We start from the raw sequence: 25,951 nt of genomic DNA on the forward strand, positions 1-25,951 counted from the left end.
GGCCTCCAGAAGGGAGAGGGAGCTGGGGTTCTAGCCTTCGGGGTAGGAGAGACCTCTGCAGAGCCCGCAGGAGGGTAGAGGCTGCTCCTGTAGCCAGGAAGCACCTCACAGAAAGTAGGAAAGCCTTGACATCTCACTTAGTCCGCAGCTCCCCGGCTGCAGGTGATTCTCATGTAAGTCTTGGGTTGAATATAACAACAACAACGATAATGACCATGATAATGACGACGATAGCATTTATATAACATTTCCAGGTTCACAACGCATTTTTGCAAGTATTTTGCCTGATCCTCACTGTAACTCTGGAAGGCAGGAGGTTTTATTATCCCCATTTTACAGATGAGGAAATTGGAACACATGCGTTGGATTTGTCTACTGGGTCTCCTGGCTCCAGAGTTGATGTACTAACCGAGGTGCTGCCTAGAAGCCTCTAAAGTGTGAGTCTCCTTGGCTTAGGCTCATGAGGAGTCAGGTGACTGCCAGCCCCTGGTTCTGCTTGGGTATGACCATGCCAGGGATGAGGTGCTGTTGTTTGTCCTTTATTCATGATGACAGGGAGGTGATGCCATGACAAGCACCTGGGATTCAGAACAGAATGGGCTTCATGCATCCTCCTGGTGCCACCCATCTTGGCGCTATCACCACTCTCCCTATCATGGATGAGAAGTCAAAGCACTGGCTGATGACTCCTCTCACCAACTATGTCCCTTACTAGACCAAAATATGCTTCCCTGGCTACCATATCTCTCTATGGTGTCTCCTGATATACAAACGTGAGACCCCTGAGAGGAGGCATTTGCTTTGTAGTCACAAAAACATGTACTTCGATTTATTGCCAGCAGATTTTCAAACTTGTAGAAATTATTTTGGAGAGTAATCAGGCAGTCCAGGACAAAAGTTACCCAAATAATATTACTCTTTGACCTAATATTTTGATTGCTAGGACTATATCCTGAAGGTTTTACTTAAGAGAGAGTGAGAGGCTGGAGGGATTTGCATGAACTGATGCTAAGTGAGATGAGCAGAACCAGAAAAACACTTGGACGTGCTGGTTCCATCAGTGCAACAATCAGGGACAATTTGGGTTTGTCTGCGATGGAGAAAACCATCTGTGTCCAGAGAAAGAACTGTGGAGTTTGAACAAAGTTAAAGGACTATTCCCTTTAATTTACAAAAAAACCCCAAAAAACCTGACATCTTATTGTCTGATCTTGCTCTTTCTTATACTTTATGTTTCTTCCTTAAGGACATGATTTCTCTCTCATCACACTCAATTTGGATCCATGTACAACATGGAAACAAAGTAAAGACTGACAGATTGCCTTCTGTGGGGGGAGGGAAGTAAGATTGGGGGAAAAATTGTAAAACTCAAATAAAATCTTTAATAAAAGGAAAAAGAGAGGGAGGGAGAGGGAGAGGGAGAGGGAGAGGGAGAGAGAGAGAGAGAGAGAGAGAGAGAGAGAGAGAGAGAGAGAGAGAGAGAGGCAAAGATTCTGATAACATTAAATGTAATTGTGAAAAATATGGACATTCAACAGTAGAAGAATAGTCAAATAAAGCATAGCTCATGAATGTCCTGAAATCCTAGTATGTGAGTCAGACCAACAAGTCTGACAGACACGGAGGAGGCCATCGGGCAAGGACTTTAAGGAAAATGAGAAATGAAACCAGCAGAGGCAGAATAAGCCAGCCACAACTACAGAGGAACAAGGAGAAATGAGTTAGAAGGAAGGTACAAAGAATCTTGGTGGGGAATCAAAAGCGGGCAAGCCACTGTACAGTGCAAAATGACTGATTTAGATGTTAACAGCTGTGACCCAGCTTCAGTTGTTTGCTTGGATCATCAAAGTAAGATGTCTAAGAAAACATTTCATCTGTTAGTCAGTCCACATCTATTAAGCATTTATCATGTGCTTACTATTTGACAGGAAATCTTCTAGAAAGGCAAACCCCTTCATCTCTGGCCACCAGGAGCACCCTAGTTTAATATACCCCTCCAAAGCACCTTACATTTTCCCTTGGAGGCAATGGAGTTGATGAAATAGAGAAGAGTGACAAGGAAGACCTACACTTTAGGGAAAGTCTAAGTAAGGTGATGGACAACAAGGCATCGTTTGCCTCTCTGCTTAGAAAAGATAACCTGGACTGACAGCAGATGCTTATTCCCAACATGCAGAAATGGAATCACTCATCCTAAGTTAATCAGGGGACGTTCTCATTCTGAGAACATCATTTTGGGAAATGAAATCTTTAATCTGCTACCATTTAAGCCTGGTCATCACAAATCCAAGCAATAACCAGCGGATCCGCCTTATCAAATTTTGACTGACATGTCAACATTTTTCAAAACTGTGGGTGAATATTGATTTAAATAGAAAAGAACCTGGCTGATTCTAATTTTACCAACCTCTAAGCTGAATAATCTTTATCAACACCTGGGCAATTCTCTTTTGTTTTTCAATGAGAATTTAATATCAGAGATCTGTGGTGCAGTCTCTGATTATAGTCTTCATTATTATTGCTATTATTGCTTTAAAAAAATCCAGAACCAATTTACTAGTGTGCTGCAAACTACTCCCATAATTAGAAGTAAACTGCCCTGTTAAAATAAATTAAAATGGCAGATCAGGGGAGACAGGGTTTTTTCAAGTTATGCCTGTTACCTTGTTCATGAATGTGTACTCTTAGAGCATTTGATGTGGGCCTCCAAATCTTTACTATAGCTTGACATGGTTTTGCTATATTTTTTAAAAAGGCAGCAGAGGCTCCTGAATTCAGTATTCTAAATCACCACTTAGTTTTTTTTCTGAGCCAAACCAACCCCCCATTCTAGCAGATGCCTGGCAAGGCATGGAGATGAGGTTGGCAGGCCCCAGAATCTGGCAGGTTCCCCTAAGCTGAACAAACCATGGGTACAGACTTGAGCGGAAAGTAGCACATCTGTGGCCTGAGGACCAGTCACACTGAGTGGAGTGGGTTTCATCAGCAAGCATGTGGTCGTTTGGAGAGGAGAGGTCAAAGCAACTCTTTATCTAATAGGAAGTTGGGAATCCAATCTGAGGCATGACATCAAAACTGCAGGTATGCATATGAGTCCTAAAGGGAAGTATCTGGTGGGTCCTCAGGGGCCCTAAGGGGGCAATGGGTCCTAAAATGAGGCTCATAGTGTGAACCCCAGCCCTGCTACTTTCTAGCCAGATGATCCTGAGCAAGTCTGCTTATCTTCTCTGGGAAATGACAGGGATAGACTAGGGAGCCTTCCACTGTAGGAATCTCATTCCTGTATTTCCATGGAGGAAGTGTCCAAATCAATGAAATCAGAGACCTAAATTAAAAAGAGAGGTTTAAAATATTAGAGACCATTTTTACATCCTAGAATTATCACATCACAGGAAGAGTTCCAAAGTTACTGAGTCCAATCAAACTCCTCCTTTTATAGATGGAGAAACTGAGATCAAAGGTGATGAAGTGACTTGTCCCAGAACAAGAGAAGTCCTCTCATTAGAGAGCCAGGTCTCCACTTCTATCATTGCACCCTTAGAAAGACAAGTCAAGACTCTTGAAGGAATGATGGGACTTTTGTCCAGTCTGGAGTGAGCAAACCCAAATAATGGCCCATTGCAGAGTCAGTGCTATTGAGTCTTGGGATGCAAGAAATTATTATTATCATCATTATTAATATTATTAGTGATACAGGAGGACAAGGGGAAATTTCCCTTCATTAAGCCCTCCCCCATGGACCTCCTTAGCATTTTATTTATATTTATTCCATGAACTTATCAAGGAATATCATGTATTTGAGCTGCTGTTTCATTCTCTTGCTAGACTATAAGCTCTATGAGGACAAGGACCTTGCCTTACGAAATGTTTATGTTTCTCTAGATCTCCGTATAAACCCATCCTAAAGATGGGTTTGGGGAATGAAGGATCTGAATGAATAAAGGCTAACCCCTCTGATCTTCCTTTTCTGTGATAGGTAAACTCATTCTGAAGAGTCTTGCTTTTGGCTATTTCCTTGTTTTGGATGTAAAGCTTCTTATTTGGATTCTTCCTTGAAAGAAAATAAATGGTCTTGGTCTGACCCAGTCCAACTTTTGTTATTTTTGTTTTCTTTTTATTCACCTGTGTGTGGAGACAAGACAGCCGAGATAACTCCAAGATAAAGTCCTTGGCTCAGTGTAGACAAGAGGATATGAGGAACATACTTTGAAACCCATCTGGTTTTTATTTATCTAATAACATCATCCAATGAGATATTTGTAAAATGCTTTGCAATCTTTAAAGCAACATCTATCTTATACACACGCAGATATATGCTAGCTCTTTCATCTTTATGCTTCATATAAACTAACTTTTACACAAATACCATTTCTATTGCCTGCCCTCTCTATAAATGTAATTACACACTCAATTAACCACTGGCATTCTGACCGAAGAACCGATACCTCTGGACTAGCTGCCTCTTATCAGGTAGGTGCTGACATCATGGAGAACTCTGAACAAAGTCCCTAAAACCCAGTACAATGATAATACTAAGGTAAAGTCCAAGAGACTGCCACAGCTCTGATGTCACATAAGACAAATAATGAGAATGATTTCTAGAATTAACCTGGTCGAACCAACCAGACTCTGGGCCCTGCCTCTATCACCTCTGCCATGCACTGTGCATCTGTTAGAGTGGAGGGTTGAGTTGGCTCAGAGAAGAGCAAATGATAATTCAGAATACTGAACTCAGATCCTCTCTAGAGCAAATATAACAGTTCAATTTGGAATGATTCTGGAAGTGTTCCAGAGATCCCTCCACTAAGCATACTGATCTCAGAATTACAAAAGCTAGAAAGGTCCCATCCACCCTCAGATATTTCTAGGAGCCCATCTTACTGAGGAGTGGCTACACCCATGGTTAAATATAAATAGAATGGAATCTTTCTGGGGCTTAACCAGACAGAGTGAAGGGAGTAAAACTATGCAAACCAGGAAACACAATGACCACAAAATGTAAAAAAGCAAGAAAAGGGAAGGTAATTATAATGATCATCCTAGATCACCACAAAAATGAAGAACAATGGCCTCTCCTCCCTTTATTTTTGTAGAAGTTGGGGACTAGGGGTATGGAACACTGTATAAATGTTTGACAGGTTGGTTTCATCAAACAACTTTTTTTTTCTCTTTCCTTTTTAATCTTTGTTTAAAGGTATAACTCCTTGGGTAGGTGAGAGAGAAAGAGAGAGGGATATATTTATAAAGAAAGCTTATTAAAAAACCAAGAGATATTAGTAAAATAAGATTAAAATATCAATAAATAGACTCATCTTCCTGAGTTCAAATGTGGCCTCAGTTACTTACTGACCATGAAACCCTTGGCAAGGCGCTTCACCTATTTGCCTCAGTGTACTCACTCATCTGTAAAATGAGAAAGAAATGACAAAGCACTCTAGGATCTTTGTCGAGAAAACCTCCAATAGGGTCATAAAAAGTTGGACACAACTGAAGAAGGACCGAATGTGGATCCCTAGCATCACTGGGAGAGAGAGAAAAAGTGGTTTTAAAGGCTGGCTGCAATTTAGTTGAAGTTGACATAAGGCAAGAGAGGGTGTGATGCTAAAAACTAAAGAAATACATTGGGGAGTAGGGGGTTGTGGCTTCTCCTCCTCTGGAGGACTTGAAGAAGAGTAGCTCTTCATAAACCCCAGATTATTTGGAGACAGTCTCCTTCATAGCCAGGGGACAGTGGCATGAGGGATCTTGAGACAACTGTTGTCTTTCTTGTCTAAAGGTTAAACTCAAGGCAGTAGCAAGCCCAAGGACAAGGCTATATTAAGCCTTCATTAAAATGAAGCCAGCCAACAAAAAAGAACAATGAATTAAAAACAATTAAGATGAGGGATAATGGAGCCATGGAAGCTGACTTCCATTCATTAAGCAGCCTAAAATCTCCAGGCTTCTCTACCAAATGGTAGTAAGCCCATGGTCTGCCAACATCAACGGGGCATATTTAATTGCTTTTTAATTAAGTTGTTCTGTGAGCTACCAGAGTTGGACTGGAGATTGGATTCTTCATTCTGGAACTTCAGGAAGCAGCTGGCATCAAGATCATGCATGTTCTAAAATGACTTGATGGGCATTTCTCGAGGTCATGAAGCATTTTACTGACCCTCCCAAGGAACACCTAAATTGGCTCCATGATTGAAAATATGATTTTAGTAGGGAGGTTTTTCCATTCCAGTTTTTATTAATAGGATATAGCCCATCTGGCTATTTGCTGTAATATTTGCTCTTTTATTTCTCTATTTTTCCTTGAGAAAAATAGAGTGAGTTTTTTTTTTTAAAGATGCCAACTGAGACTTTCAGGCCATGCTCCTTGGTGAAAGGCTTATCCATCTACAAGAGAGCAAATCAAAGAGCCCGAGACAGTTGGGAAATTTAGTCTGAGACCTGTCAGAGCCTCATCATGGCTCCCATCTATCTCCTCCTCTAGTCCTCCCACCCCATCTTCAGTCAGGAACTCACCACTTCTCCTAGCCACTACTTGAGTATTCCTCCCACCGGTGAGGCAGGGTCTTGCCAACTCTGGTTCCACTCCTCTCTATCATACCATCCCCAGTAGATTAATCTGCAAGGGCAACTTTGATCTTTTGGTTCCCTCTCTTCTCAAATCTTCCAGTAGGTCCTCCCTATAAATAGTGATCTGTCCCATGGCCAGCTCCAATCCACGGCTCTCTCACTCAGTCACTAGCCAACAGGCATCAAATCAGCTTTCCTATCTTCCAGAGGCTGGGCTAAGCCCGGGGGACTCTAAAACTGGCTTAAATATGTTTCCTGCCCTCAAGGAGCTTGCACTCATGGTCCCCAAAATAGTTTTGTGGCCAACACCAAATCAGTCACATTCTTTAGTAGCCACCAAACCTTCAGGAAACCTTGGGTACAGACACAGACTGCTCTCCCTTTGGTCCTCTCATCTCTCCTCAAGACCTCTGCTTGGAGGGCTGATTGTCCTGCTATTCCACAGTCAAGGGTTTCTTTATTGCCCCCATGAACATCCTGCCCATGGTGGTCCTTCTTCACAGTTGCTGAACACAACCTCCTTTCATGGGTAGTCTTTGCCAATTGCTGAGGTCAGTCAAGTGATGACCCTCTGGAGTTTAGTCATCAGATGAGAGATGTTTCCCTATTCCTGGGGCACTTCCTGGAGATCTCTTAAACATGTGTTTTTAGAGCCACAGTTTTGGAGAAGGAGCAAAATGAGGTCCAGGTTTGAAAACGTGTTCTGATGTTGGATCCAGGGTCCTGTCCACTATCAGACCAGGTTGGCCATTGAGGGTAACCCAGGCAGGGTAAGACTGGCTCTTCTAGGCCACTGGGGAGATCCCAGAGTATTGAATGAACAAAGTTTCCATCAGGCTGGAAAAGACTGGGAAGAGGAAAATGGTGCAGGCATCTAAGAGCTACCTAGCATATCAAGCAGGTAAGAGCAGAACAGGAGTGCTATGTCTGGATTCAGGAAGACCTGAGTTCAAATCCAATTCTGCACACTAACTTAAGCTGTATGATCTTAGGCAAGTGACTTAGCTCTGCCTGTCTCAGTTTCCTCTTCTATAAAATGATGATAATAATAATTTCTCCTACTTCCTAGAATAGATTAAATGAGTTAATGTCTAAAATACTTTGTGAGCCTTAAAGTGGCCCATAAGTATTAACTGTTATTATTATTATTATTATTATTGCTTTCACATATCTAAAAGATCATCAAATAGAAGAAGGAAGACCCTTGCCATTTATGTTTGACCCCAAAGGACAGAACGAGTCACAGTGGATGAATTCTGCCAAGATGTATGGTCAATTTGAGATAAGGAAGAATTTCCTAAAGATTAGCTATATCCCAACATGGGAGGAGAAGCATCCAGAAGTGGTGGAGTTTCCCTCACTGTAGGAAAGACCAACTGTCAACTTTTTTTTTAAGTTTTTTTGCAAAGCAAATGGGGTTAAGTGGCTTGCCCAAGGCCACACAGCTAGGTAATTATTAAGTGTCTGAGACCAGATTTGAACCCAGGTACTCCTGACTCCAGGGCCAGTGCTTTATCCACTACACCAGCTAGCCGCCTCTGGGGGACCCCTTCTTTAAGGATGAGATGGACTACGCAGTCACTGACATTCGTTCCAATTTTGCTGTTTCATGAATCATCAATAGTATTATATTAAAAGTCAAATAGAAAACAGGAAGACAACATACATCCAATGGAGAGAGTTAGTCATATATTTTTTAAAAAGATGAAAGACAATATACAGGCAAAGGAAACATGAACTCTGAACCCTATTCCCATAGGTTTGAATGTTGACAGCAAAGGACAAGACAATCCAAAATCTTGCTGTTGGAAGAAATAAACGGAGATAATAGGATTTCTGGTAGCTTAGTTAACCAGTAGACTGCCATTTAGGGTGAAGGTTTCTAAACTAGAAAGTGAAGGCAGGGATAATGGGCAGTTATTAGGCCAGGCTGGATGGAGGCCAACACACTTTAGACTGTTATGAAAGGCCAGTGATCAGCAAGCTGCTTTTGAAGGATATGTATCATCTGGTATAATCATGATTTGTGATTTCATCATTCCAGGCACCACTGTAGGAAGGACTGCATTACTTTCCCCTTGCATCACTACAACTGTCTTCAAAGTCTTCCCAGGAATCAGCCAACTCTATTTGCATTCGACTAAGCACTTTGATTCCAGGGGCTTTGTTTTGTTTTTCTCCAAGGGAGTAAGAGTATGTGGGGAGCAGCACTCCTTCCCCAAGGGAAGCATAAAAAGAAAATAAATGCTTGCTAATTGAAAATTTATAAATGGTAATAATAAGTGATCAATAATTAATACTATATTACTAATGTTAAATGGGGTAAAAATTAAAAACAAAGGAATGGAAGCAAAAACATAAATTCCACTGTTTCTGCTCCAGAAAGAAATGCCTCACTTGATGGTCAACTTCTAAGAGCTGATCCCCCCAGCCCATCCTCTGTGGAGTAAGGCTAATTCTTAGAAAGAAGAAAGAGAAAATACTCCTGGGTTCAGGTCCCCCCCCCCCCCCAAGAGAATGTGCTCCACCAGCAGAGTCCAGGAGAATCTTCACCCCTGGAAGAGAAGATCATGGAGAGACAGAAGATCAAGTCTGCCATTTCTATCTAAGATTTTCTTTGGGGAGTCACAAGCTAAACAGACTGAAGTAGAATTGGTCCTGAGTCTGTTTCAAGGTGAAAATCCATTCAAAATTCAAAGGCTTTTAGGAAATGAAGGAGCTATTCAGAAGGCCTTGGTCTCCCCACCATAAAGAGCCCTTACCAAATCTTGGTGAGGTGCACACTATCAGATGAATGACAAGGCCATAGAACTTTTAGCTAAGGTTTAGTGTGGAAAATCTCAGTTTCTTGGTTAGAAAACTACACTTCAACAATCACTCATTAATTCTGAATTGTTCAGATGTCCTCTGAATAACTAATCAACATCTGGGGAAAATTATATTTAAAATGATCTTCCTCAGTCAGATAAAAGTCATATTTATTGTTTCAGCATTTTGCTAAGCCAAGGGCTATTATATAGTTAAGGGTTAAGCCAAGCTACTATATAACTGGTAAAAACCTCTTTGGGTTGACATATGTGTCATTAAGGAAAGAAATGAAGTCCTGCAGAGTGTGGCCACTTTTTGGTCTGTGTTGTGAAGGCATGCAAAGGAAATTTTATGGGTTGCTCCTACCAGCACAAATGGCCTGGTGGGATGGCTCAATTCTGTTTTCTTCTAAAATGAGAGTCAAAGACTCAGTCTCCTCTTTTGTACTTTAGTACAAAAAGCTTTAGCTTCTTGATGGCAGGCTATGGATGATGCCTCTTTCTCAGCATACATCATGCACCTTGGACACAGTAGGTATTTAACACACACACACACACACACACACACACACACACACACACACATATATATATCATGCACACACACACACATATATATATCATACATCGGTAGGTATTTAATATATATACATATATGTGTATATATATATATATATATATATATAGAGAGAGAGAGAGAGAGAGAGAGAGAGAGAGACATGAATTGAAAGAGTTTTTAGGTAGAATGGGAAGGAATTTCAATTGTTTTTTATTAATCACTCCTTTGGTTTTGAGGACTCCTATTCTGGCATTTAATTATTCTAAACTTTTTAGTTGCATGCCTGATTTGTTGATTTTCTTCTTCCTCTTCTTCTTTAATTGATATAAGTTTTAGAGGTATAAATTTTGCTGCTTGCCTGCATCCTACAAATTTGCTATGTTATGTCATTGTTGTCATTATCTTGACTATTGCTATTGATTTATTCTTTGATCCATACCTTCTTTAGAATTAGTTTATTTGGTTTCCAATTGGTGTTTAATCTATTGTTTTCAAAGGTCTTTCATTGAATATAATTTTTATTGAATTATGGCCTTAAAAGGTTGTGTTTAATGTTTCTACTTTTCTGTAATTTATACATCATAATACATGGTCAATCTTTTCTTTTTCTTTTTTTGTTTGTTTGCAAGGCAATGGGGTTAAGTGGCTTGCCTAAGGCCACACAACTAGGTAATTATTAAGTGTCTGAAGCCGGATTTGAACTCAGGTACTCCTGACTCCAGGGTCGGTGCTCTATCCACTGCGCAACCTAGCCACCCCCATACATGGTCAATCTTTGAGAAAGGTCTATGTACAACTGAGTATTAGGTGTATTTCTTTCTATTCTCATTAAATATGCTCCAGAGGCCTATCCTATCTAATTTATCTAAAATTCTATTCATCTTCTTAAAGCCTTTCTTCTTTATATTATGGCTAGATTTAATTAGTCCTAAGGAAGTAAATGAAGGTCTCCTCTAGTTTTAGCTTGCCTGCCTATTTTCTCCTATAGTTTTTCCTGGAAGCATTTGAATACTCAGTCTTTTCATTAATTCATCAACTCTGATCTCTTTTATGAATGTTGTTTTCCTGAATATCTCTTTTCATTAGGCTTATCTTTGCTTTTGCTTTGTCTAAAATCATGAAGAACACCCCGTCTTTTTAATCTTGGCTGAAGTATAATGGATTTTGCTCCATCCCTTAGTTTAACTCTGAGTGTGAACTTCTGTTTCAGGTGGGTCTCCAGTAGATAACATATTGTTGGATTCTGGTTCCTAATTCATTCTGCTGTCTGCTCCCTTTAACGGGTGAGCTCACCTCGTTCACTCCACAGGTATGATTGCCAACTGTGCATTTCCCTCCACCCAAGGCTCTTCATTTATATCCTTATCTTTTCTATCCCTATCCATCCTCAAAAGTTGGTTTTGTTTCTAACTATTGTTTCCCTTCATTTACCCTCCTTCTTACCAATAATTCTCTAGTGCTCTCTTCCATTTGGAGAAAGATGAATTTCTATATCCAACTGTTCATGGATCCATATCCTTAGTTCTTTGAATCAGTTCAAGCTCTGCTCACTCTCCCCTCCTTTCTGTAATCCATTCCATTGTGAAAACTCTTTCTTCTTATGTGAGACAAATTTTTTCCAATCTTCCTCTTCTTTCAGCCTTCTCACATTGCATCCCTCTTCACCCTCCTATTCTTCTCCCCCATAAAACACTCATATAAATGATGCCAAACTAAGCTGACTCCTAACTATCCTAATAATAAGGTTGATAAGGTTCTTAAGGTATATACATGTATCTATATATGTATATTATCCTTCCATTTAGGATTATCAACAGTTTAACTATTAAATCCCTAAGGATTTCTCATTTGTGCCTACCTTGTTATGGTTCATTTGAGTTTTATGTTTACAGGTCAAATTTTCTATTCAGCTCTGGTCTTTTCATTAGGAATGCTTGAAAGTCCTCTATTTCATTAAATATCCACCCTCCCCCCTTGTAGGATGATACTTTTATGAGTAGGCTATTCTTGATTGCAATCCTAGATTGTTGGCTTCCAGGATATCAGATTTCAAGCCTTTTGTTTCTTAAAAGTGGGAGTTGCTAAACTTTTGTGATTTTGAATATGTCTCTGGAGTGTCTGAATTATTTCTTTGGTTCCAAGATAGCAGGGCAGTTCTCTCTCTCTCTCTCTTTCTCTCTCTCTCTCTCTCTCTCTCTCTCTCTCTCTCTCTCTCTCTCTCTCCCTCTCCCTCTCCCTCTCCCTCTCCCTCTCCGTCTCCTCCCCCCTTTAGTTTTCAGACAGTACAATTTTAAAATTCTCTCTCTTCAATATATTTTCCAGATTAATTGCTTTTTCTTTGATATATTGCACATTTTCTTCTGTTTTCGACTGTTTTGTTGATTCTTGATATCTTATGGAGTCATAAATTCCTACTTGCCCAATTTTAATTTTTAAGGAGATTTTTTTATAGATTTCTTTTTGTTCTTTTACTTTTACTTCTTTATTAAATTCTTCTAGGAATTCTGTCTGAGACTGAGTCCCTTCTGCTTTTTCTTTTTCCCTCAAGTCACTGTCTTTTTCTGATTTTGTGTCTTGAATTTCCCTATCACCAAAGAAGCTTTTGCAGTCAAGTTAATCTATTTTTGATTGTTCATTTTTTTCCCACCTATTTCCTATCATTGGACTGTGAGTTGGGGGAAGCGGGGTGGGATCTTAAGTCTGAACTCCTAAGCTCAGTTCTGATGCTGGAGAGTTTGTGTATTTAGGGAGAGCACTGTCTCCTGGTCTCCATTGTTTTTTTTTTACCCAGGTAAGGACCTTGATCTCTTGAGACTGCTATAGCTTCTCTCTACTTTAGAACTGGCTAATAGATTCCAGAACTGCCAAACAGGACCAATCTCGTGCCCAATGTTAGCCCAGGAGACTCCTGGAATTTTCCTCTGGTTAGAAGCTCCACTCCCTTACCATGCCTGTACCTTGGGCTTGCTACTGTCACAGCTGTCACCTCCAAGACCCCATCTCTGCCACACACCATATTCCTGCCCAGTCCCTAGACCAGGGTCTACAGACCTCTTGTTCTATCATCTGAAAACTGTCCCAGTCAGGGAAAATGACTCATGACTTTTTGTTGGATTTTCTGCTCAGAATTCAACTTAGAATTCTGTGGTCATTGTAGGTGAGGTTTGGAGGAAGTTTGGCAGTTGTGAACCTTCACTCTGCCATCCATGTGTTGATGAGGGTAAAACCTTCCTCTCAATCAGTCAGGTCTGAAACCTCAGATTATCCCCAAATCTGAATGGTTCATGTAAACTTTTACTTCTCATAGTCCTCTCCTCAATAAATCCCAGTGGCTTCTTATCACCTCTAGGATCAAATATAAAATCTTCCTTTGGCATTCAACATCCTTCAAAATGAGTCCCTTCTTACTGTTCCCATCTACTTACACAGTATGCCCTCTACAGATTCGAAGGACCAGCTCCAATGACCCATTTGCTGTTCCACAACCCCACTTCTTCATCTCCTGACTCCATCTCTGAGCCTTTTCCTGGAATATTCTTCCTCCTAATTCTGTCTGTTCCCTTCCCTAGCTTCTTTTAGTTCAATCCTCATCTTCCCTAAATGTCAAGCTTTCCCCTTTGAGTTTACCTTTTACTGACTCCATTTATACCTTCTATTACTTTTCACTTTTCTCTCTCCTGTTAGAACATAAGTCCTTTGAAGGCAAACAGCAGGCAGTTAATAAATGCTTGTTGGTTTGCCTTGACCTCTTGTGTACTCTCTCAATTTCTATCTTGTTAATTTAAGAGTAGAGGTAATCACACTCATCAGATTCCATGAGAGCTCCAGTCTCAAAAGTTGGCCCCCATGACAGATTCTAGGAGGTATATTAATAAGCAAGAGTAGAATAATTAGCCCTATAAACAATGCAGTTGTTTGATTAAATTCAAAATGTTGGGTAAAATGTAGGCATTTTCATTTCTAGTGTCATTTCCCCAGACATCTGCCAGCCCAGTGCTAAGTTCAATTTATCTCAAATCAATGCCTTTACTGATCTCCCATAATGCCAGTGCCTTCCCTGTGTTGATTTTCTCTTCTTTCTCCTGCATGCATCTGGTTTATACATAGTTATTTCTCCTCTATTGCACTCTGAACTCCTTGAGGAAAAGGAGTGTCTTCTGCTTTTCCTGGTAACTTAGTCCCTGGTAAACAGTAGGTGTTTAAGAAATGGTTATTGACTAATAAGGTCAAATCTGGCTCCAGATGCTTAACTAGATATGTGGTATTATACAAGTCATTTCACCTCTGTCCGCCTCAGGCTACTCAACTGTAAAATGGGGAAAACTGATGGCACCAATCTTTCAGGATGATTGTGAGGATCAAATCAGAAAATACTTATAAAATGCTTTGCGAGTCTTATAGCAGAATCAAAACGATAGCCGTTATTACTTTACTTCCCTTCATGGATCTGCAGTCCAGCCTCCTCGTCCTACCTGTTTGTTACCTTTAATGCTCCATTTCCCACCTCTTGGTCTTTCTTTGTACATTTGTTCCCAGTTCCTGCACTGTTGCTCCCTGACATTGGCCCTCCTTTTCCATACCCTGGTCTCCATCACCCAACAATATTTGGCTCTCACCATTTGGAAGCTTCTGGTAGAATGAAATTCACACTGCATCATATCGAAGAAGATGGGGATGGTTGCCTTGCGGAGCTCTGTTTCTGGAATCAATGTCATCTCCAAGATGGGACCCACCATCTCTGGAATGAACTTGATCTTGTGTTGACCTTGGGACACAGAAGTGCATGATTGAGAGTTAATGAGGAATTCATCGAGGCTAGAAAGAATAGCCATGATCAACAAGGCCTCAGCCAAGGGGTTCCATGGCCACTGAGTTCTCATTTTGAAAGCTTCTCAATAGTGTTCCTGAGCTAGGGCAGGTGTAGAAGTGAACTCTGCTTCAAATGTTGTTAGTTCAATGATTGAAATCATTCAATATGGCATAAGACAAATGCCTTAACGCACATACAAAAAAGCTATTCCAGACTGATAAAGAGAGAGAGCAGCAAACTCAAGAAGAGCCAATGAAGCATGGAAGCAGGAGACCCAAGCCTCGGTGTAGCCCCTCCTAGGGAGCAGTCTGTCTTTTGTTTTTGTTTTTTCACCTTTGCATCCTTGGTTTTGAACCCAGGTCCAACTGCAGAGTGTGGCTAATTCCTGGCCCTGCCCTTTCTTACCTGAATGACCTTGGGCAATTTCCTTTCCCTCCCTCCCCCTTCATACCTCAGTTTCCTCCTCTATAAAACGAGGCAATTGCACTAGATGGCCTTTAGAGTCTCTTTCTGTTCTTAACTGGTAGAGTCAATACTGTGGACAAATTGTTGAATTGGGGTTTCCTCATCTCCAAGAGGAAGAGGATGAATGAGATAATCCAAACCGTTTCTTCTGGATACAGCATAGGGCTGGTTGGATGAAGAACCCATTGCAAGCTGAATGACATGGAAACATGAGGTGTCATATGAACATGCCAACCCAGGTCATGGTTTTGCACTTCCATCTGAAGGGGGAATTCCTGGTGCAAGAACCCTCTCCTCCAACAGGTGTACTGAAGCCCTTCTAGTTCTTAGCAGGTAAAGCCAACAGAATTGTTTTAAGCTCAGAGAGTGCCTTGTCCAGGGACTGACTTGGTAAATAAATATCAAACCCAGGATTTGAACCCAATGCTTCCTAATTAAGAGGTAGCCTGGGATAATAGAAAGAGAGCTCACCTAGGAGTCAGGAAAATATGGGTTTGAGCATTGCTTCTTATCTCTTCCCAGAATCAGAAAGACATGAATTCAAATTGAGAACTGTGTGATCCTGGGTTAGTCACTTAACCCTATTTGTCTCAGTTTCCTCATCTGTAAAATGGGTCTAATATCATCTCCTACCTGCCAAGGTTGTGATGTGTATCCAAGAAGATCACCTTTGTAAAACACTTATCAAGAAAGGCTAGTTCTCTTCCTCTCACACCAGTATGAGACCCTGGGCAGTCACAGCCCCAATGAGTCACCTGCTCTTTTCTGGGATATTTTGAAAGATGCCCTTCTGTACAGTTGTGGCTTCTTCTTGTCAAGGTCCCCAAGGCAGGAAAGCTTCTTCCTTCCTCTAGGGCTGGCCCAGCAGCCGAGACGCAATGTTCTTTTGTGGTCTCATCCCCATCTTTCTTGCTTTTCTGGGGCATAGGAAATAAAGGGACTGCCTGCAGTCAGAGGACCTGGGTTCAAATAGCACATGGGAAACCTCCTGACTGAGTGTACTGGGGTTTAACCTTCTGGGCCTCAGGCTGCTGTCTATAAAATGAGAATGTGGGACCGAACGAGAGGCCTTACTTTTTCAGATGCCCCAGACCCCTTTGTCAGTCAGATTGAACTTGTTTCCCCTTTTAGAACAAGAATTTTAAATGCAAAAAAACAAAATATACAGTATGACAAAGGAAGCCAGTTCTATTGAAATGTAATGATCACAATATTTTTAAAAACAAGTTTATGGACCCCCAGGGATAAGATCTGTTAGACAAGATGATTTTTAAATACTCTTCTAGAACTAGGTCCTCGCTTCTAAGAAACCTTAGAGATGTGCTGCAGTTTATTAGGCCCCAAATGTTGGCTAACCCAAGTGTGAAGGGTTCCCTGAAAGAGCTGGAGGACAACTTGGCATTGGCTAGCATCCCCCGAGGCTTCCCAAGTACGCGCCAGGGCAGCAGAGAGGAGAGCCTTCCAGGGGGAAGAAGCCAGCTTTGGAGAAAGTCTGGCTCTTTTGTTTTCTTTGAAGCTTAGGGCAGCAACTGGGAAATGAATTTCTTAGCTAAATATTTCTTTAAAAAAATCAATTTTATTTTCTCCTAAATCTATAAAGGAATGAAACATAATAAATGTAGTTGTGAAAATGAATTATTTTGGATATTCTTTTATTAACATTGGTAGTTAGGGAGTTTCCCTAGGTCTATCAATAATCCTTGAATATTGGAACCTAAGAGAGAGTGACAAAAGTGAAGGATTTATTTTTTATTATTTTTTTTATCATTCTGGGAATAACAAAATTCTACAGAGGTAGTTAAGAATATAAACTTGACCATTCACAAATGCCAAGGTTCCAGATAAATCTCATTATCTATGAGCTGGTTCTCATGGATCACACCTACATGGCTCCATTTTTCCACAGGTGAAAATTTAAAAATATAACCTTCAGTGGAAGAAACCTGACTAGACCTGAAATCCTATTTGTAACTTTTTAGAAATCATTTATATTTTATCTAAGGCCGATCAGAGACGTGACCAGACTCATCCCCACTGCATACCCCGCTCCCTGAAACTTAATATTTCTGAAAGGCATGGCAGAACTGCAAAGTATTCTTTTAAAAACGTTACTCCTCTCTAGCTCTCTGGTGACATTTTTTCTGGTGGGCTGCTTCAGAGGTGTCAGAGTCAATGTTTCAGGGAAGGGGTGAGAGTGACAGAGTTATTCATCAGTAGCTGCATCTGGGGTGCCACGCTGTATTGTTCTGACTCAGAGATACAGACCAGGCAGGGACAAGGAGGTCCAGGGTTGGGGTGGGGGGTTACAGGCAGAGAAAAGAGGGGTCCCAACTAGGATCTAGAGGAGACCAGACTGAGATGGGAGTAGACTCTGGAGGCCACAGAAAAAGATGAGGAAATGACCCTGGAGCATCGGTGTCTTAGAATTGGGGGAGCCCACCTCCCCTCTGCTATGGTTCATAGACTTAGGTTGGAACCGCCATGGTCCAAAATGATCTCTACAGACAATGGGAGGGCTCTCTTCCTAAGGGCTTCCCAAGGGTGCTAAGAGACCAGACCTCCCCAAAGCTGTGGGGGTACCTACTTCCTGTTAATTCCCACCCCAGACTGGTAGAATCTCATAGCATTCTTCAAGGGACAGCTCTGGTCCTAGCCACAAACTGGGTGGCAACAGTGGCCGGTGTCCCAAAGGGTCTGGCTCATTCACCTTGTCCAAGAAGCCCTGATCAGTGACGGAGGAATCCAGACACCAGGCAGTCAGGAGGCTCCAAGGAACATACCCCAAAAGCCAATTCCAATTGTGTAGGTCTCCTTTCTGCCTCTGCCTTCTGGAACCTCCAGCTTCCAACAAGGCTCAGCTCAAAGAGAAGATCCTTTTCTGTCTGAGGTGTGGGAGGGACCTTGGAGGGCATCAATGCCATTCCCCTAATTCTACAAATGAGCAAATCAAGTCCCTGGTCTGGATGAAGAGAAGTTGGAAGGAAGTTCCTGGGGCTCCAAGAGCTGAAAGGAGGTCTTGTGAAGGCTAGCTTTGATTGACTTGGCCACAGAAGAGGGAGCAAAAACTTCCTGAGTATCCGTGAGTAGAATGAGGTGGAAGCCCCCTTAGGGTAGCCAGTTGTTGGGGCTAACACTGAGGGGATTTCTGCCCATGGGCAGGTTGGACTTGATGACTTGGCTGGTCTCCTTGACCAACCCAAGATCACACAGGGAGGAGATGGGGGTTCCTCATCCTGACTCAGTCCAGGCTCTTCTCACACCCCTAGGCAAGATCCCAGAACTCTGCAGCAGAAGGGGTCCTTAGGGTCACAGAATCCAATACCCTTATTGTACTTGTGAGGAAACTGAGGCTCAGGTTAGGGACCTTGCCCAGGGTTAAAGGACAGATTCAAATCTACCAAGTGGACTGGTCTCTCTCCAAACTACATGATGTAAATGCCTGGAGGACAGGGACTCTGATCCCTTTACCCCTGCCCTTCCCTGGTATGGCATATAGTAGGTGCTTAATTAATGTGTGTTGAATGAGACAGCATTGAGCTTGTCCTTAGCAAGGATACTCCCCAGCCCCCCACCAGTCTCTCCCTCTAAGGATAAAAAATCTTTCAGCTTTTGGGTTTCTTCTGACCTGATCCACTATGTTTTATTGGTTCTCCTGCGCTGTGATGAACAAAATGTAAATGGCGGCAGCTTCTGGGCGAACCCGCTCTCCTGCTGGCTGCACAACAGACACGGCTCTGATAAATAACCACAGAGTTGGAGAAACAACCACATATTTTTTATTTCAGGAGAGCGGTTCCCTTTGATTTCCCCTTTTTTAGACTCAAAATGTGACAGGCCCAGAAGAGGGAAACTACTCTCTTCCCAGTCCTAGAGCATTTGAACCTCCTGGCAACAGCTGTTGAGTCCTTGGGTCTGGGGAGGGAATGGACTGGCTTCCCCTGGGATGCTTTTATCATCAGGTACCCCCATCTGAAAATATCTGACCCAAATCCCCTCCAGCATCTGGTGGGTTCTGAGGAACACTAGGGGGTGAGCGAGTTGAAAGATGATCAATTCATCAGCCTCATATTTTCATTTTCCTGGCACTGTTGGATCAGTTTACCAATATGTTCTCCATCCAAAGTCTAAGAAAAAAACATACACTTTAGGGGAAAAAACAGGTTCTGTTCATCTGAGGAAATGGAAATAAGCTGTCATAAATTTCTAGGACCGTCTCCGCAATGATTCCAGGAGCCAGACTTTGGAGCTCAGGAACAGAGGCCACAGGGGCTGATTTGGGTGCATTTCTTAGATTTACTCCCAGCTAATGAGATCTTCTCAAGAGTTGATGGTCAGGGGGCCTTGCTAACTAGGGACTCACATTCATTTATTTACTTTTATCATTGAAAATTGAGAGTTTTAATAATTCCAGGAAACCAAACCACATTCCTAAATTTTTGAACTTTCCATTAGTTGGGAAATTATTTCCATTTGATCTTGGGTGCCTCTCGCTTCATAAGTCAATTCAACAGATTTATTGGTCACCACCCTTTTGGCGCTGTGTTGAAAAGACAGGGGAGAAAAGGAACTAGACATTTTGTTCCTCCTCCACCTCCTTTTCTTGTCAAAATCTGAACAGAGGTAGGTAAATACAAAGCAGATATAGTGGAATTTTAAAAAGAAAAAAGGCATTAACACCTGGAAGGGCCTGGAAAGGCCCCATGTGGTGGGTAGCACCCAGGGCATGCATCAAAGGGAAAGAGGGATCCTTCAGCAATTTTGTCTTTTTTCCTGGAGAGGATAGGGAGTCATCGATGACTTTTTGAGTAGAGAAAAGACATGGTTAAGATCTGTGTTTCAGAAATAAAGCTGGCAGCTGTGATCCTTCCTCCAGGGTCTGAGTCAGGGTTCTAGAACCTTATTCCTTGGTCATCATATTCAGATTAGAAAATAAGAATTGAGAAATTGCCATATTAGTGGTAGCCTTTAGGTACCAAATAAGACCCTCTTTTCTGAATCCCTTCAACTAATATCTGATATCAATCCTTAAGCTAATACAGAGGTGATGCTGAGTTCTGCTTAGTATAATGACACTGGTGGTTGTTGACCTTGTTTTTATGATCCAGTCTCACATCCTCCCCTTTTTTCTCACTTACACCATTCTATGGTATCCTTAGTTAGCCCCACCCTTCAAGAAAGTCCCCTAATGATGGGGAAAATCTCATAAAGTTAATTTGCTTTCATTTCTAAGACACATGGCCCCATGCTGGCAGCTGACAGCCTACTGTCCTCTGAGGCAAGTGACCAATGGGCCTTTCTAATCCCCTTAGAAGAAGACAGATGAAACAAAATGAAACATTAATGGGCCTCTCATTCATCTTCGGCGTTTGTACAATAGATGACCCATCAGTCATCAATTCAGAGCCCAGAGCTGGGGGATCCATCTCTTCCTGTCTTCTGGTTGGTAGTTGGTCAAAGGGAAACCAAGAGGAGGCAGAGGACTTGGATAGGGTCACCTGGGTGATTCATATGTGAGCCAGAAATAGAAGGAGTCTTCTACTGTTCAGCCAATGTACACACCATCTGACCACACCAAGAGCTCCCAAGGACAGAGGGCCGAGGATCCAGAGAAGCTCAGAGGTTGAAAACTGCCTGGGTCCAGGGCCCAGAAAGCCAAACTGTCGACAACCACTTATTAGTCAGATACTAGCTAAGGCACCAGAGAGCTCTAGAAAAGCATGGAACAATCCCTGACCTCAAGAGATTTCAGTTCTACCACAGGTTCATCACTAAGACAGTCTAACTGCTACTTTGTCCCAATTCAGAAAGGTGGAGGAGCAAGTGAGCTGGCTCAGGTCCCACCTCTGACAGTCAGTCAATAAACATTGATTAAGTGTCTCCCATGCGCCAGACCTAGAGACAAGTGACATAAAGGATAAAGAGGAATAGTTATAATTAAGAGAGAGAAGGCACAAGGATGAAGAGGCCTTGGGAAAGGTTCCTATTGAGAATGGGATTTAGAGCTGAGAGATGGAGGGTCTGGTTTGTAGAGCCAGGATGCCAGGGTGAAGAGGGTGAAGAGAAAGAGAGACTAGAAGTAGGGAAGAAGACAAGTAGGGAGGGAGAAAGAGAGGAAAAGGAAGGAAGGAAGGAAGAAGAAAGAAAGAGAAAGAAAGAAAAAGGAAAAAAGAAGGAAGGAAGGAAGCTAGGCCAAGAGTTGTAACAGAATGCAGTTCATTAAAGGTGGGTGGGGAAGAGAGTGAAGTGATAACTAATGGAGGGCACTGCCCTATGACTCCTGCTGTCTCACTAGGATTCCAAGGCACCTATAACTGAACCTCAGTTTCCTTGTCTATAAATGATGATAATAACACTTGGGCTCCCTCCCTTCAGGGTCACTGTGAGGTTCGGCCAAGATAAGGGAAGTAAATTGTTTGGTGAACCTGAATGGGCTCCAGACTTGTCAGTTCCTCCAAAGACAAAGCCAAGCCAACTACAAGATGAGAAGAGCTGAAGAAAATGGGCTCCCATCCATCAGTTATGGGGGCACCTGGTTTGCACCAGTAACTGCTTAGTTGTAAAGGCATATCCATGGGTGGGGAAGCTGAAAGTCTGACACGGGCCTTTGATGAAAGGAAGGGGTTTGGACTAGATCATCTTGCTGTCCCCTTTGATTTCTGGCATTTGAGAAACCTCTGAACTTCTAGAATTATTTTAGATTTGGTCTAATAGAATTTCAAAGTTTTTGACCTGGAAGAGGGGTAAGTGCAACACTAGCCATTTCCCCCACCCTCCTGACAAGGGGTTGCCCAGGGACTCTCAGACCTTAGGATGGCCATCCCTTCCCTCTTTAGTTGTGACTGTTAGAAAGTCCTTCCTGACCCCAGGCCTCCATCTCCCTGCTTGCAGTATCCTCCCAGGATTCAGGCTTTGTCCTCTGGGATCAAATAGGATGCTTTCCAAGCTGCTTCAATGGGGCAGCCTACAAATCTAGGAGAAGGTGAGCTTCCCCACCCTAGACCTCCAAGTTATGGGGGGGATCAAGGAGGGGGAAAGAAGATTGATTAAGAAGCTACTCTGCACCTTCTCCCCTTTAAAATTTCTGTCCCTTTGTCTTTTGGTGTTGGCAGGCCTAACCTCCAAATAGTCATTAGTGATGCCATGAAGAGCCCACATTGGGGGTCAGAAGGACTTCATGCCCTTCCTCAGACCCTTCCTTGCTGTGAGGCCCGAGGCTATTCTCAGGCACAGCAAAAAGGTTGGACGAATTGACCTCCAAGGGCTGGGCTAAGCACTTTACAATTATGATCACATTTGATCTCCCAGCAACCCCATTTTCCAGAGAGATACTGATGCCCATGAGGTAAAGGGGCTTTCCCAGGGTCACACAGGTCTGGGCATGCATTCAAACTCAGGTCTTTCTGACTGCAGGTTGAGTACTCTGTACTGTGGGACCCCCTACAGTTGCCTCAAGGCCCCTAGGCTCGCAGTGGGGAGAGGGGAGGCCTTAGGGGAACCCTTTTACTTTCCTTTTCTCCTCCCAACACAGAAAGGAAGGGAAGTTCTTTTGAGAACTTGGAGGAAAAAAAGGCAATGAAGCCTTCTGTGCCCAATGTCTGTCCAAGAGCTAAGATTCCACTGTGGCCAGTGGGAGAACTTGGCTAGTGAGGATTAACTGGTCCAGGGCCTGAGATGGTATGAGATTCCAGGGAGAGGGTGGGAGGGGCTTTGGAGTCAAAGAGAATTCATGGTGAGCTGAGGGAAAACACTAAGAAAATGCAGCCTGTGGACCTGGGTATTCATTTCTGGTCAAGGTTGGATCTAAAATCCTTACGTGTTTTATTGGGGAAGTTGTAAAGCCAAGCTGGAGAAGAGAGGGGCCTGGAGGAAGGCCCTGGGAAGTCTGGGGGGGGGTCCCCCTTTGCCTGGGTTATGAGGACATGGAAGAGAGCACTGTCTTCTCAAGACGCACAATCTCGAGTGGAGACAACAAACAAGGAGCTTGTGAGGCCGGGGCTCAGGTATGAGTATCCTCATTTTATAGAAAATAAGTTCATCCCTCATGTCAAACACAACTAGATTTTTGTCTCAGTCCTTGAGTTGTGGGGTCACAGAGCCCTCCTCCTGATGGGTGGTGGAGGGACAAGTTCAAGGGCAGGACTGTGGAGGGGTCAAGGGAAGGCCCTTGGAGGCTGACATGTCTGCTCTGTCAGCCAATAGCTTCAGGCCACATAGGCAGGAAGGGTCTGAGAAAGGATCTTTCTGACACCGCCCCCCCCAGTGAGGACTCCTCAGGGCTTCACTAAATGGCTTTTTAAAGGGTGGGGTCTGCCAACGCCAAAGATGAAGAGACAGGAAGTATTTTAGAGGGGTGAAGAGAGGAAGAGAACCTATGCAATGGCCTCTCAGAAAGGGGGTGAAGGAATAAACATTGATTCAGATCTGACTTCAGGTGCCAGGCTCTGAGAGAAGTTTTGTAAAATTAATCTCCCTGTTGGCAATAATAATGGTAGCTAACATTTAAATAGTGCTTCCTGGGGTCCAGGAACTCCTCAAAACACTTTACAATTAGCATCTCATTTGATCTCACAACAAGCTTGCTGTTATTATTCCCATTTTACAGATGAGGAAACTGAAGTCAATACAAATGATGTGACTCATGCAAGGTCACACAGCTAGTGCCCGAGGCTAGATTTGAACTCAGGGTTTTCTGACTGGAGGCCCAGGGCTCTCCGGGTGACCTTGGGCAAGTCACTGCATATGCTGAGACTTGGGATCCCCCTGTGAAAATGTAGTCTCTGCCTAGTTAATGAGCAAAGGTCTGAAGAAGAGGGACGGATTTTTGAGGAACAAGGATGAGTCCCTTCCTCAATGGAAGAGTGCCTCCATATAGGGGTCATTACAACTTGAAACTCTGCAAAGAAATCTCAGAGGATCATCTGAGTTTCCGATGGCCCGGGGTCACAAAGCCCTTCTGAGACACCAGTGTCATCTATGATAGGTCCGTCTCTTCAGTGCATTGCCCTATCATTCCTCCATTCACTTGTCAACCACTCAGGACCATCTAGGACTGGATGGATGTTGGGCAGCACTGGTCCTTGGGAGTCAGAGTTACTCACCTAGGTTGTACCACATGTCCCTGATCTCAAAGCCAATCTGCCTCCTCATGTCACCATACCTGGAACAGAGGGATGAAAAGAATGGAATCATCACATGGCTTAATGGAGAGGGCAGCAGATCGAGGGGTTTTTTGGAAATGAAATGCATCAGAGCATCTGCCTACACAGAAGGTGAAAGTGGAAAACATGGGAAAGAAACTCGTCCAGCCTGGGGATCCTCTCCTCCCCTTCTCCACCAGTTCCATCATGGGGTCCCTTTGCACTGGGGATGTGGGGGTGTATGTTTCCAGTCTAGGAGTGGAGGGGGTGTGGATATTTTCTGTCCACACTGTGAGCAGGGAGACTGCGCCTGAAGTTCCCCCTGTTTCACCCCCTCCTCAGGAAGCCCCCAATCCATCCTTATACAATAGTAGGCCAGTGGGCAAAAATAGGATCCAAGAGTTACTGAGTCTATTCCTGAAGGGTTCCAGTCTACATCTGATAGGGGAAGGGTTGAATCCCTAGTGCCAGCACCTAATAATTCTGGGGGTTTGTGGATCATATAAATGAATACTAATTCTCCTCCCAGTGGAAAGGGAAAGGTATTTTTTTCTCAAGTATACAGAATTTGATGCTTCAGAAGCTAACCCTTTATTAGCATGTGAGCAGCTCTACTTTCCCCACCTCCACCTTGTTGCCTCAGGAAACAAAATCCTCATTATATTAAAAAAAATAATTTGCAAAAATTTTCCTCTACCACTGGAGCTCAGCAGCTGTGCCAAAGAACCTGGCCTGTTTACTTCTCTACCATGGGATGCAAAGAGCCAGACTGAATCTTTCTACTGTTTGAGGGCAGCCACCTTTCTACATATCAAGGTACACCAAAGGGCCATTGTGCTGGGTGTTCATCCAGTGGCTGAAGCCAATGGAAACATTGTTTTAAATGAGCTTTCTTGGTGCTGTGGGTTTTAACATCATAGTCATTTCTGCCCATGACTCTCCTTTCTTCCTCTCCTCCAGAACTGACCTTCTCTTGAAAGAAAACAACAGTTAAATACAAATAATTGATCAAGTGACCTCATCTACCATCTTATGCAATTCTCCTGGATTCTTTCACTACTCTACCAAAGGGAGGGGAATCCCTTCTATTACCTAATCCGCAGGATCAAGAATGGTTATTCCAATTAGACAGTGGTTGACTTCCTTTTAACATTCTTTTCATTTCCATTGTTGGTGCCATTGTGTTCTTCCTTGGCTGATTATTTCACTGCATGTCAGTTCAGACAAATTTTCCAATGTTTTTCTGATTTCTTCTTCTTCTTCTTCTTCATCATCATCATCATCATCATCATTCATGTACCATGAATTGTTCAGCTATTCCTCAGTGGATGGAATATTCTGTCTCCAGTTTTTTGCTACCTCCAAAGTACTAGAGGTAGATAAGCAATTGTGAGGTCACCGAGTCAGAAGAAATGAACAATCAATTGCTCTTTTTAAAAAATTTAATATTAGTTCTACAAAGATCAGACACGTTCCCAGTTGCGATGGTGTACTAATTTTCTTCCTTCTATAGAAGCCTCTTGCCCAAAACAACAAGTCAACAAATAAGTGCCAGTTCTGTGCTAAGTAGTGAAAATACAAAGGATGGCATAAGGGTGCACTGCCCTCA

The 25,951-nt window shown here is 42.7% G+C and overlaps 1 protein-coding gene across 4 annotated transcripts in view; it reads right to left on the minus strand.

Annotated features, from left to right (window-relative positions):
• The window catches only part of DOCK1 (dedicator of cytokinesis 1), a 519,930-nt gene that overhangs the window by 73,788 nt on the left and 420,191 nt on the right, over positions 1–25,951 (minus strand). For 3 of the 4 annotated variants that reach the window (XM_074232174.1, XM_074232173.1, XM_074232175.1), the window contains exons 32-33: positions 24,304–24,362; positions 14,547–14,695 (exon numbers count right to left, since the gene is read on the minus strand). In XM_074232174.1, coding sequence (XP_074088275.1) covers positions 14,547–14,695; positions 24,304–24,362 — 208 coding nt within the window. The other variant, XM_074232176.1, reaches the window with a different exon arrangement.

Source organism: Macrotis lagotis, chromosome 4 (assembly GCF_037893015.1).
Source record: "Macrotis lagotis isolate mMagLag1 chromosome 4, bilby.v1.9.chrom.fasta, whole genome shotgun sequence".
Classification (NCBI taxonomy): Eukaryota; Metazoa; Chordata; class Mammalia; order Peramelemorphia; family Peramelidae; genus Macrotis; species Macrotis lagotis.